This window comes from Populus nigra, chromosome 1 (genome assembly GCF_951802175.1).
Source record: "Populus nigra chromosome 1, ddPopNigr1.1, whole genome shotgun sequence".
Classification (NCBI taxonomy): Eukaryota; Viridiplantae; Streptophyta; class Magnoliopsida; order Malpighiales; family Salicaceae; genus Populus; species Populus nigra.
In genome coordinates this window covers 24,821,628-24,834,368 of record NC_084852.1, presented here as the reverse complement: position 1 = coordinate 24,834,368, position 12,741 = coordinate 24,821,628, and the positions used below count along the sequence as shown (strand labels likewise).

Here is a 12,741-nt window from a genome sequence, read left to right as displayed (position 1 = left end):
AAAAGAAAAAAACCTCTTAAATTTGATCTAATATCTAAAAATTACATCCTATTAAATTTTTTGTTCAGATTCAATCAAGAAACGTAATTCTCAACCAATTTTATTTTGAAGGACGAGATTGGTAGAAAAGAATTAATAAAAAAACCTGTAAAGGAGATAAAAAGAATGAGGATAAAATTTGATAGGAAAAACCCAAGAAGGATGCAATTTAATAAAAATAATCCCAAATAAAATAACTATCAATTAAAAAAAGATCAAATTTTAAAGATTAAAAAAATCATAGAGGATAAAATTCAAAACATTTGTAAAAACTAAATGAATCCAGAAAAACATCCTAAACATGGTCAAATCTTAAAAAAATTGCAACCTATGAAACCCTAGGTCTGAGTACTATTAAGAAGTTTATTATAAGTCAATTTAAAAATATAAATTTAAAAAACTTGTCAAAGCAAAAAAAAAAGACAACAAAAAAAACTTCGAGCAAACAAGGCAGCCAACCCGGGTCTACAAATCATTTACGACATGAAATTGGGATGTCCCTATAAATAGAAAAACAAAAAAAAAACATTGGCAAAAAAATATTAAAAAAATACTTTAAAAAAAGAAGGAAGTCGACTAGAGCTGATCCTTCAAATCTATTACCCAGGTCATGAAACTGGGATGACCCTATTTAAGGCAAACTTGAAAAAATAAAGAAGCAAGATGCTTCTAATCAAACAAACATTGGGGGATGAAATTGAAAAAAAAAAATCAATATAAAAACAATGCAAAAAATAGCAATTAAAAGAATTAGGACTAAATTTGATATAAAAAATAAATGAAATTAATTGTCTAGGGAAAAACCAAATAAAATTAAATGTTTAGGGATGGAATTGTACAAAACAAATCCATTAAGAAAATGGTTTAAAAAATAGCAATTAAAAAAATTATGACCAAATTTGACGTAAAACTTAAATGAAAATAAATATTTAGGGGTAGAATTGAAAAAAAAATAAATCAATCAAGAAAATGATTCAAAACAAAACAAATAAAAATTTAAAAGAATGTTGATCAAATTTGAAAATAAATTAAAAAAATCAAATGATCAAGGATGAAATTGAAAATAAAATCCAATTAGAAACAATCAATGTAAATAAAACAATTGCAAATAAAAGAAGGATTGAATAAAAAAAAGAATAAATTGAAAGACTAGTATGAATTTTTGCATGACCAACATACAATTCAAGAAAGAAAGATAAGGAAAAGAAAGAAAGAAAAGAAAAGCAATTTGAGGCCAAATCACACCGAAACACCATACACATGCCAACTATAGAGGATGAAGACACCAAAACGAATCCATTGATGTGGTAGAATCATGTTTACAATAGACAGAGCCAGCCGCACGCGCTGCAAGAAGGCGGCGTAGCGGCTAACGCGTTGATGTGTGAGCTTTTTGTTTTTTGGTACAAGAACTGAAAATGCCCTTAGAACTAAACAATATTAACAAACAAATCATGGTGAAATTATAACCAAGCCTTTAAAGTTAGGGCTAAGAAATTCAAATTGTAAGGATAATTTAGTAATTTAGTTGTTAAATAAAATTTGAAAATACAAAAATGTTCTTATGCAGAAGACATTAAATTATTTTATTAAAGAGTTATATTAATAATTTTATAGTGCATTTAAAAATTTAATTACCAAAATAACCTCGTATAATCCTCAAAAAACATTTATATCATGATAAATAGACCATCATACCCTTGAAGCCAAGGCAAAAAATAAAATAACCAAGAGAAAAAATAGTCATAATACTATTGTAATGAATAATGTTACGTGTTTGAGACAAAGTAAAACCCTAGAGTTAGTGATTTAGATGATGATGATAATAGTAATAGTAATAATAATAATAATGATGATGATGATGATGTTGCCGCCAAAGGGGCATATAGAAGATCTACTTTTAAGATGTCAAAGCAAATTTCGTACAAGTATGGCATGTTGACATCTAACATGTAGCAACAACAATGCATCCCAACCTAAAGTGAAAAACAGAATAAGGCATTAGAGAATGTCTCCAGCAAATTGACTCGCTTTTTGTAAGCTTTTCCACCTAATCAAAAGCATCTGTTGGCAAACCAGGGAACTTCAATTATGGCATTGGCTGGAAAGCAAAAAACAAAGACAAAATAATATTATAGGAATTTGTTTTTTAAGGATAGCTGTATCCTTGTATGAGATTTTGAGTAAATCATGCACATCAAGGCAATGCATTTACAAGAAACAATTTTTTTTGGTAACCCATTTAAAATTCAAATCTTGAAAAAAATAATATGAGACTATAATATCCCCTCATCAACCAAACCATGTCTTTGTCTTGAAAAGCAGACAGAGAAATGAGTCCAATTCAGACTTCAATTTTCATTTTTTCTAATCTCAATTAATAAATTAGCATTTATTTTGGATTTACCAAAGTCAGGTAAGAAGCGTTATTTGAATTTTTCTACTTTCTAGGAACATTTTGGACTCAATAAAGCCTCCTTTGGCTGATATGGCCAAAGTAATCATGAAAAGCGCATGCAATATGGTGCTAATTCAAGGCTAAATTGTTTAAAAATGATCATGAAATTGGTTTTATAGTTTTTTTTTTAATTTAACCTTAATTCAATCGTATTCTCGTTCTAATCAAAGCTGGCATTTTCCTTTTCTGTTAATTTTCTGTTAATTATTAACTACTAATGTTAATCCATCACTGTCAACTGGGTTGTAGGATTTATCCATGGCAATACAAAAATAAAAAATAAAGAAGGGTCTGAAGTCTGATCATCACAAATAGTCAGTGTATAATTGGTTGGTCATCGAATCCTTAACCCTCCTCAGCTTTACTTGAATGACTTTTTTGACTGTACCTCAAATTGGACCAGTCTTTGGTAAACAAGACGGAAGGAGACATAGAGGAGACCTGGCATGGTGGTTAAACTGCGGCTAAAACTTCTTTGTTGTCTCCTTGTATATTGTACGTTACATAGCTTGCCAAAATGCTAGCTGCTCTTCGTGATATTCTTGAGTAGCCACCCCTCTCCAAGACTACCAAACTGACTTTCGAGCTCTCTCTAGGCCCTTTCTCCTTCATCAGGTTAGCTTGTCGGCGTTCCCATAACTGTTTCTGCTTCTTTCTATTTGTTGTTTAACTTGTCAGAGTTAATGAATAGCAGTTCTTTTGTTGGTGTTTTTAAGCATAATAGACTGACTTCATTAATTTTTTTAATACAGTTGCCTTAACTTTTATTTACCACAACCTGTTCTCTTTCTTTCTTTTTTCCTTTTCCTTTGTTTTGGATATTCGAATAATCTCCCTGTGCCTGTTGAGGATGAGGAAGTTAACTACATGCATGTGTTAGGTTGAGCCACCATTGTTGATCTTCAAGTTTTAGAATCGTTGTTGAGCCCCACAGTAGGCATGCTCCATCATGTTAATAAGCTCTGTAAACACGGTTTTTGTTTATTTGAATCTTTTTGCTTATAATAATTTGTGTGGAAAACTTGTTTGTAATTGGTTACTGATGCTTATATATGATCAAAGAAAAAGATTTGAGAGGCTTTTGGGACATAGGTTCCAGCCTGAACAGCAATTTCTGTACTTGTTGTGTACTTGGGTTTCGAGTCTAAATATTCCATAAAATATACTCATGATCTCTCTGTGTAATTTACATGGTTAATGATGTTATTTCAGGATATCAGTACAGACGGCAGGAGGAGGATCGACTTACATCCATGGGGAAGCACTTGGAGCGCAAAGCCTCGGATGTTGGATTTGAGGACAGTCGTCCAGGTTGCATGTGGGGCATACTTCATATTCTTGACTACCATCTCTGTCACAGTCCTAAAAAGTTACCTCCACGCAGAAAGCATGGAAGAGGAAAACATGTTAGATGTAAGCCATCTGAATTTGGTTCATGCCCTCATCATGTCTCCATTTTTTCTCTTAATTTTTGTCATCTTGACCGGAGTAATATAGCGTGTATTTTTTATAGGAACATGTAAAATATCGGGCCTGTGTTATTATTGTATTATAGTATTAAGTTCTATAGAGTTGATTGGTATGCATCATGGTCGAAGAAATTGTCGTATTCAGAGATGGATATGATTTTATCTTGAAGATTTGAAGAGATTTGGAAATTATTTTGCGTAGATTGCTTGATGTGATTTGCTCATGGGCGGACACAAGATGCTTTACTTGCACGCGCGCACATACACAGTAAACTGTTGTTTCTTGGTATTAAATCGTCCAGTCCTGTTTTATCAGTAGAACATGTTCAATTGGCTATGCTGGCCTGATATGTACTGGTTCTACCTGATAAGCATTATTGTCCACACGAAACTGATACAGCTTGATCCAACAAATAACTCAATAACTGAGTGTTCCCGGAACCATTTCATTGATGTTTTTCCGACCACTGAGGTTTGGAGGATCTAATGGAATCATCAGTTGGTTCAACTTTGGGGCAGGGGAGAGATGTGTTCTTTCACCTACCAAATTACATCTTTTTCTCTCTTTTCTGACCATTAGAAATCAATACCCTTGTCAATATCTGTAAAGTGCTTTTCATCCCCTTTTATACACTGAGAAACCTTATTTCTTATTTTGCAGGCTGCCAAAATCCAAGAAAAATTTCTTTTGATCTTTACACTGATGGAGTACAAGAATATTTGAGTGCTAAAGCAGTCCCCTTACTAGTAAGTCCACATTACAGATAGAATGCATGTGTATGAATGCATTTCATAAATAGACATTAATATTGATGAATGCATGTTAGTTTTATCCTAAAAATTGCTTCTTTTGTATGACAAACTATGAAACAGACAATAACTTGGTGAGAAATTGGTCAGGTTGAACAGCAAACTATTAAGACTAGCTCAACAAACAGAATTACCAGGAAGGCCCAGATAAAAGCTTTAATTGCTAAGGAGATATTTGCAAGAACCCGGTTGCAGCAAACTGATCCATTCCACCAATTAGGACCTTCAAACAATTGCCTTGCTACAATGGATAGTGATTTGTCAAATCCAATCATAATCCTTCACAAAAGTGCTGATACTGCTGCCTCCAGATTGCAGGTTCCATCTGTGTCCAAGACACCTGAAGAATTGGTCGCACACAATAGTACGTATCATCTGCCTGGCACTGTGAATGCTGAGGACTGCTCAAAACAAAATCAACTTTCTGCAGAGGATGCATTTTCCTTGGAGAACTGTGGTAACTCATTAAATCATACCCTTTCACATGCTAAGCGTCTGAACAGAGACATTTCATGCCCTCAGTTTAAGGAGAGTGTGGATGTTCTGGAGATACTTAAGTTAAATGAAAAACTGCTGGTGGAAATCCTAAAGGATCAAGACATTCAGAACACCCATGTCCAGCTGCCTTCCAAAGCAAAAGTAAGATTAAGGAGGTCTGGATCATTTCCCGCAGCTGACTGTTCACACATTAGATTTGTTAGGCCTAGTACAATTGAGCACAAGCAGAAGGAAATTTGGTCCTTTCCAAAGGGGGTGAAGTCATCCATCGGAACCCAAGCACCAAGGTCTACTGCATCAGAGTCTTTGAGAGATTTTTATGAGAAATCAATAGATTTAAAGGCTAGCGATCATGGTGTCACTTCTATTGCTCAAGAAACACAGATTTCTTCTCTCAAATCATCTCAGGGATTACATAAACACAGGTGGAATCTTTTATTTATGAGTCTTTTTAAGGGTCTTAAGAAAAAAATAAAATGCGCACTCACAGAAAGCAAAAGGGAGAGTAACCATGTGTCCACAAATGCGAGTATCTATAGAGTTCCTTCTGGATGCAAGTTTTCCACCGATGAGGAAGAGATGTCTAAGAAGTTTAAGGAGAATACAATTCATGAAGATGGTGTAGAAAATCCCACAAGTTTTCAGGAGACAAATGGTTTTGATAATGATCTCAGCAAAGGTCAAGTTCCACACATGAGGAGAGGATCCTCTCTAAAGGAGTCACTGGATGGTTATACTCGATTGTTTGAGTACAGTTTCAGTAAAGAGGCCAAGTGGCACCAGTATCAATCAAAAAGCTTAAAATTGTCGAGCGAAGATAAATTTCAATCAAGTGGTCTGAAATCATTCAGAAGGAGACTTTCTTTGCCAGATATTGAGTCTATGTATCACATTCCAAATGAGTTCTCAGGTGATGCACTTAGTCCAAGGACGTCAACTATGACAGGAATGGACTATGATGCAAATTCTAATAATGACATTCATGATCACTTGGAGTCAGTAAGCATTCCTGAAGTTAGAAAACAATTCAAACGACTAGATACTGTTGAAGAGACTGAACTTCAGAGAAGCATGGTAGAAAGAGTTGGCAGCATGGACAATAATGAATTTTCATGCAGTTCAATGGTAAGTATCAATGAAGGAAGTGCTATGAAAAGTGAACTAAATCAGGATACAATGGAACCTGAAAGGCAAGAGCAGAGTCCTCAGAGTAATCAGGGGATTGGTTCAGTGATCACCACCATGGGAGAGCATGAAGAACAAAGTCCAGTTTCAGTTCTCGAGACTCATTTTCGAGATGATAGAACTTGCCAAATAGAGTTCCAAATGTCAGAAGGTATGGCATACCATATCCTCTTACAAAATAATTCTATGCAAGGCTCGTTTTTTTTCTTTTCTTTTTTCTGGGGATATTTTGTGTTGAACCAATACCATATATTATTGGTTTGCAAGATATATGAACAGCTTTGATTGCATAGATTTAGTGAAAGAAAATTCTATGTACTTGCTAATTTGACCACTCTTGTTATTCAAATTATGTGCTGGAAATACCATAGTCAAATGTGACAGGTTGATCTCAAGAAAAATGTCCATCCTGTTTTCTCCCCCAAGAAAAATATACTAATCTTCTGTCAGCATGATTTTATTGGTAGTTAATTGGTTTCCCAAAATTGCATCAGGTTCTGATCTGGATCCTAGCCATGAGAATGTAGAAAATGCAAGCACAATGGTTGGTACTCGATTCCTTCATTTTGAATTGAATAGGCTAGAAGATGATGCCGATTTCAATTATGTGAGAGATGTTCTTGAGGTGTCCGGCTTCAATGGGCCAGAGTTCCTTGGAACATGGTATTCATTAGAGCAGCCATTGAGTCCAACATTGTTTAAGGCTCTGGAAGCTTATTTGCACAAAGAACTTGAATCTTCCTCAGAGGATGTTGCCTACAATTGTGATCACCTGCTTCTGTTTGATTTGATTAACGAGGAACTGCTTGAGATATATAACAGCTTATTGGCCTACTTCCCCAAGCTCTTCTCCTTCACTCAACGCGTCAGTCCATTGCCCAGGGGAAAACATGTTATTGAGGAAGTGTGGAAAAGAATTAGCTGGTACAGGAAGTCGAGATCAGAAATGGAGCAATCAACGGAAGATATAGTAGCTCGAGATTGGGAAAATGGTGATGGTTGGATGAAACTTCGATTGGATGCTGAGGATGTAGCACTAGACCTGGAAGATTTGATTTTCGATGAACTGGTAGATGAAGTTCTATGTTCATATATTCGACAGACAGTTGAGGCCAGATGAATCAAGGAGTACTCCTGCTTCAAGGCTGGCACTGTACATAGAAGTCATGTTTACTTTGCCTCGAAAAACATGGTTTCTTGATTGCCAAACTACACGAGAAGAATTAACTACAAGGAATTTTATTACAAATTCAGGGTTTTCTGTATGCTTCTTTTGGAGAATTTAGAGAGAATATTAGATGAAATTATTCATTTAGTTAATGTGACTAGAGACCTGTATAATTGGTGCAATTCTTTGAAATGATACTCGTAGTTGTGTAGCATCCACACTGCATTTTGCATAGCTTACTGCTGTTTTTCTCTAGCTTACTGCTGCTCATGGCACTTAACTCCCTCCTAATTGAGTGTGAGAGTGATAGTTTATGTTTTTTGGTTTATTTTATTTGAAAAAGTATTAAATTTATGATTTTTAATGTTTTTTTTATGATTTTAATATATTTAAAAAAATTATTTTAATATATTTTTAAATGAAAATCACATTTAAAAAAATACTTACACCACAGTAACAAAAACCTTTGGTAAAAAAAATTGCATAGATTAGTTATAAAAGATACAGACCATGACATCCCATTCTACTTGTGGGAATCTAGCTCTGAAAATTTTCCTCGCTAGGCAGCTGAGGAACAACTTGATTTAGAAGTAGAACCTAAGACTAACCTTGAACAATTAATAAAGTGTAGACAACCGTACAAGTAACTAGCTTGAATTCACCTAGTCTTTCCAACATCAAATAAAAAATATTTAAAATAACATTCATTATTAGTGATAGTGATAGACTATATTCTTTTTTCGCGGGGCAAGATAAATTTTTTAAAACAAAAAAAAAATACGTAGAAAATGATATCCTAAATTAATTTAGATTAACTTAATAAACATTTAGGATATTAGATTAAGATACCAAAATAGGAAAAAAAAAAACACAAAGTTCATAGGTCAATAATATAATATCAAATGATAAAATTGATAAAAAATTAATTTAAATAAAAAAACCCGAGTCAATCCGAGTTCACTCTACAAACCCGCCACCAGTGACATGAGATAAGAATTAAAAAAATTATTTTTTAAAAAAACATAACCTAGAAAAAAAGGTCAAAGTTAAATAAATAAAATTTCAAAAAAAGTCTAAGTCACCCCGGATTAATTTAACTAACCCGTGACTTCAGATAACTTGACTATTCAGTGACCCAAGATAACCTCATAGAAAGAAAAACTACAATAAAAATAGAAAAGTCCATGATTCAATAGTTTAATGTTAAAAGATGAAATTTTAAAAAAATAAATTTAAAAAATCCAAAACAACCTAGGTTAACTAGATTGGCCTACAACCCGGATAACCTCATAAAATAAGAAAATAATTTAAAAAAAAAAGAAGTTGTTAAAAGAATGAGAACCAAAATTTTATTAAAAATATAAAATAAAATTTTGAGGGATAAAATTAAAAAAATAATAATAATTAAGAAAATGATAAAAAAACTATTAAAAGAATGGGGACTAAAATTGGATAAGAAATAAATGAAATAAAATGTTAAGGGGCAAAATTTTAAAAAAAAAGAGCAATTAAAAGAATGAGGACAAAAATTGGATAAAATAAATAAATGAAATAAAATGTTGAGGGATAAAATTGAAAAAAAAACAAATCAAGAAAAGAATTGAGAAACAACAATCAAAAGAATGAATATCATATTTAATATAAAAAATTAAATAAAATCAAATGGAAAGGAATAAAATTGAAAGAAAGAAAATAAAAAAAAATACAAAACAAATAAAGACCAATCAACAAAGGAGGACTACAATTGAAAGAAAAAATAAATTGGAGAACAACTCTAAATTTTAAGGGGAGGAGAGAAAAATCTCACTGTCACCGGATCGTAGCGAATTGCACTACATATATCGCCCCATTATATGCGCTGTCACTAGATGCTTTTTTTATTTATCAAAATGTAAGTATATATAGCAGATCAAAAAATATACAAGGTTGGAGAGCCAGCAGGTTCATAAACAGGATTTAGAGCCTGTTTGGCTACGTGTTAGCGTTCGCGTTTCTTCAAAAACGCACTAAATAGCTGTTTGGTTACATATTGTTAAAAAATCAAAAAACATGGGTCCCACCATTTATATGCGGCAGGACCGTGATTTTTTGGAAGCAGTAAAATACTGCTTTTTTACAAGTTTCAACCTGTGGTTGAACTTTCTAGAGATGATAAGAGTGGAAATTTACCAAAACACACACTGTTCTCATTTGGTTCTCATTTGCTCTTCTCCTTCTCATTCTTGTTCTTCTATTTGCATTCATTTCCCTTCCCATCAGCCGTAATTACGCACAACAACTCCACAGTAAACCATTATTGCTGCATAACCCAAAACATTAAACTGATGGCTTCGTCTCTTTCTGCACATTCAATTGTCATTCATTTCTCTTTAAAAAAAGTAAATAAAGAACAACAACAACCCTTTGCAACAACCCTGAAACATATATATAGATCGAGCTTGATTCAAGCACCAGAGCTCAAATTTACAACGGGTTAGTTCACTGGTTTGTTCTTATAGAAAATTTCAGTTAATTGTTGTTTATTTTAGTGAAGATCTGTTTATCCCCTTTTGTTTAATCACTTGTTGTTTACTCTCGATAGTTATATAAGCTAATTTTTCCTTCGTTTCTGAAGCATCAACACAAAAAGAAGACGACGAGCAACCTGTCTTCTTGCCTTCAACAACCCCACCACAGATATCAACATCATGCTTCATTCAAACACCTCAGCTGCAATTTCCAACGGGTACTGTGCTTACTTCACTAGTCCTATTAGTAATTTTAAGTTTTTTTTGTTCATTGCAGTGAAATTGACCTGTTTATGCCCCTTTTAATTCACTAGTATTTTACTCTCGTTAGCCATTACTACTAATTTTTCATTATCTTTACTCCCTCCATGTATTTGCAGTTATTTGTGTTTGATGTATGCTGCTGATTGTTACCAAATAAACGTAATTAGGGCACGATTAATTTCAGTTGCTAAAGTAGAACATCCCCTGCTTTTTATGTTAAAATCGTATTAGTTGTGGCATTCTGCAGATTGCTAACACACACACACACACACATATATATATATATAGTACATCCCCTGCTTGCTATGTTAAACTGGTATTGTGTGCTGCTGATTGCCAACAACTACAAACATAGTAACTTAAACAAATAATTTCAGTTGCTAATTAGAATACCCCCTGCTAATTGATGGCAAACAATTATAGTTTTATGCCACATTAGGTAGGTTTTTATGTTCTTTCCCCTGTCAAGTTTCTTAGTTCACACTTCATATCATGCAATCTTTTTTGAACTAGTTCCTTAGTTTCTTTTTTTCATCCCTTATCAGCATTAAAGCTTTATTCATCTATATTGAATTGTGTTTTGAATTCTTTCTTGAATTTTCAACCAAGTTGCTATAGATAATTTCTTTATTTATGTTTTCATTCCTTATCGACATTTAACCTTTTGTTATTCTTTGGTTGACCTTTTGCTGCATATGTAATTTCCTATTCTGTTACTATTGTATTATGGCCTTATTAGCATTCAATCTCTTGTTCATTTGGTTAATTGTTTGTTTAATTTTTCATTGCATTGTCAACCATAAGCAATGGATGGGTCTAACACACATGATAAAGCTTCTTGAAGCAAGGCAATGTTGCACACGTTTTGCGACATTTGCATTACAGCTATTGAGAGAGGCATGAGACCAAACACACATTTTGACAAAGCTGGCTGGAAATTTATCGTACAGTCATTCAAAGATCAAACAGGCCTTTCATTATCAAAATCTCAGCTTAAAAACAAATGGGATGGGATTAAAAAGGACTGGAGGGTATAGAAAAAATTAATAACCAAAACTAGAATTGGTTGGTCTACTGAACTTGGGACCATCTTAGCAACTGATGAATGGTGGCAATCAAAAATTCAGGTTAGTTTGTTGATTTGCAATAGCCTCATAATTTTTTTTTATCATGTTGTATTATTTGTTCATCTACTATCATTCCTAATTACATCTAATTGTCATTGCACAGGAAATGAGAGGAGTAAAGAAGTTTAGGCATGTCGGCATAGAGCCCTCGTTGTGTGCCAAGTACAATATCATGTTTACTAACATAGTGGTCACGGGAGAATATGCTTGGACTCCCTCACAAGGACACTTATCAGATGAAGATAATGTGGCTGCTGGAATGAGGAATACAACCAATGAGGATACTAATATGGAAAAAGGAAGTGGCGACTCTGAAGAGGATGCAATCCCTGATTTCATATGTGATGTTAGCAATATGGTTGGTGAAAGCAATGTCGCAAACAGTAGCAGCAAACCCAGCAGTTCAAAGAGAAAGAGTGCACATCAGACTACACCTCAATTGTGAAAAAAGAAAAGGGGAACTGGAATGGGAGCAGTACTAGTTGCACGTATGGATAAACTTTTTGAGACTGTCTCCATGCCTAGAGGGATCACAGCTCCTTGTAGAGATAAAAAAAAAAGGTTGTAGCATTGAAGAGGTAATGGAAGAATTGCACTCTATTGATGGAGTTGCCTTTGGTAGTGCATTGCATACCTTTGCAACTAAATTCTTCTATACGAGGAGCAAGAGAGAGATGTGGGCTGCAATGGGTTGTATTGACAGAAAAATGTCATGGCTAAAAATAATGTTTGATCAACACAAATAAACTTAGATGGGCAAGGTCAGTTTTTTAGCTTTTTACCCTATTCATGTCTTTGCATTTATGTTGAACTCTGTAGACAAGTAATATATTTATTTGTCTGAAATATTTTCCACTGGTTTTGTAGACTTCCTGTGATGTAATTTTTGCTGGAATTAGGAGTTGCCCATGTTTTGGTGTATTTCTATAGCTAAGTTTTTGGAACACCACTACCATATATGTTTTGCTATATATGTATGACTGAATAATGTTGTTGGGTTGGAATTTCATGGATGTTAATTTTTGAATTGTAGACCTTAAATATGTGGATGCTTAACTTTGAATGTTACATATGTGGATGCTTAACTTTGAATGTTATGTTTAGCTTGTTAAAGTACTCCTTTTCAGTTCAGTTACTTGAAGTTGAATGGTTAGTGATAATAATTTATGAAACAGAGACTACTGCTTGTTGGTATTATATTTTGAATGTTTGGTTA

At 33.6% G+C, this 12,741-nt stretch overlaps 1 protein-coding gene and 1 pseudogene across 1 annotated transcript; both read left to right on the top strand.

The window, feature by feature from the left end:
* The first annotated feature begins 2,716 nt into the window (after positions 1-2,716).
* On the top strand, positions 2,717-7,861 carry LOC133698725 (uncharacterized). Its single transcript, XM_062121760.1, has 5 exons — positions 2,717-3,112; positions 3,710-3,910; positions 4,628-4,713; positions 4,867-6,610; positions 6,954-7,861. Exons 2-5 carry the CDS (start codon positions 3,751-3,753, stop codon positions 7,577-7,579), a joined length of 2,616 nt encoding a protein of 871 aa, XP_061977744.1. The 5' UTR covers positions 2,717-3,112; positions 3,710-3,750; the 3' UTR covers positions 7,580-7,861.
* A 3,343-nt stretch (positions 7,862-11,204) lies between these two features.
* Positions 11,205-12,271, top strand: LOC133680066 (L10-interacting MYB domain-containing protein-like; annotated as a pseudogene).
* The last annotated feature ends 470 nt before the right edge of the window (positions 12,272-12,741 follow it).

Bases quoted from the DNA above. Each gene is read 5' to 3' on its own strand.
- LOC133698725 (XM_062121760.1), top strand. From the start codon at position 3,751: ATGGGGAAGCACTTGGAGCGCAAAGCCTCGGATGTTGGATTTGAGGAC. The intron at 3,911-4,627 runs GTAAGCCATCTG...CTTATTTTGCAG, and splicing joins AAGAGGAAAACATGTTAGAT to GCTGCCAAAATCCAAGAAAA. The intron at 4,714-4,866 runs GTAAGTCCACAT...GAAATTGGTCAG, and splicing joins CTAAAGCAGTCCCCTTACTA to GTTGAACAGCAAACTATTAA.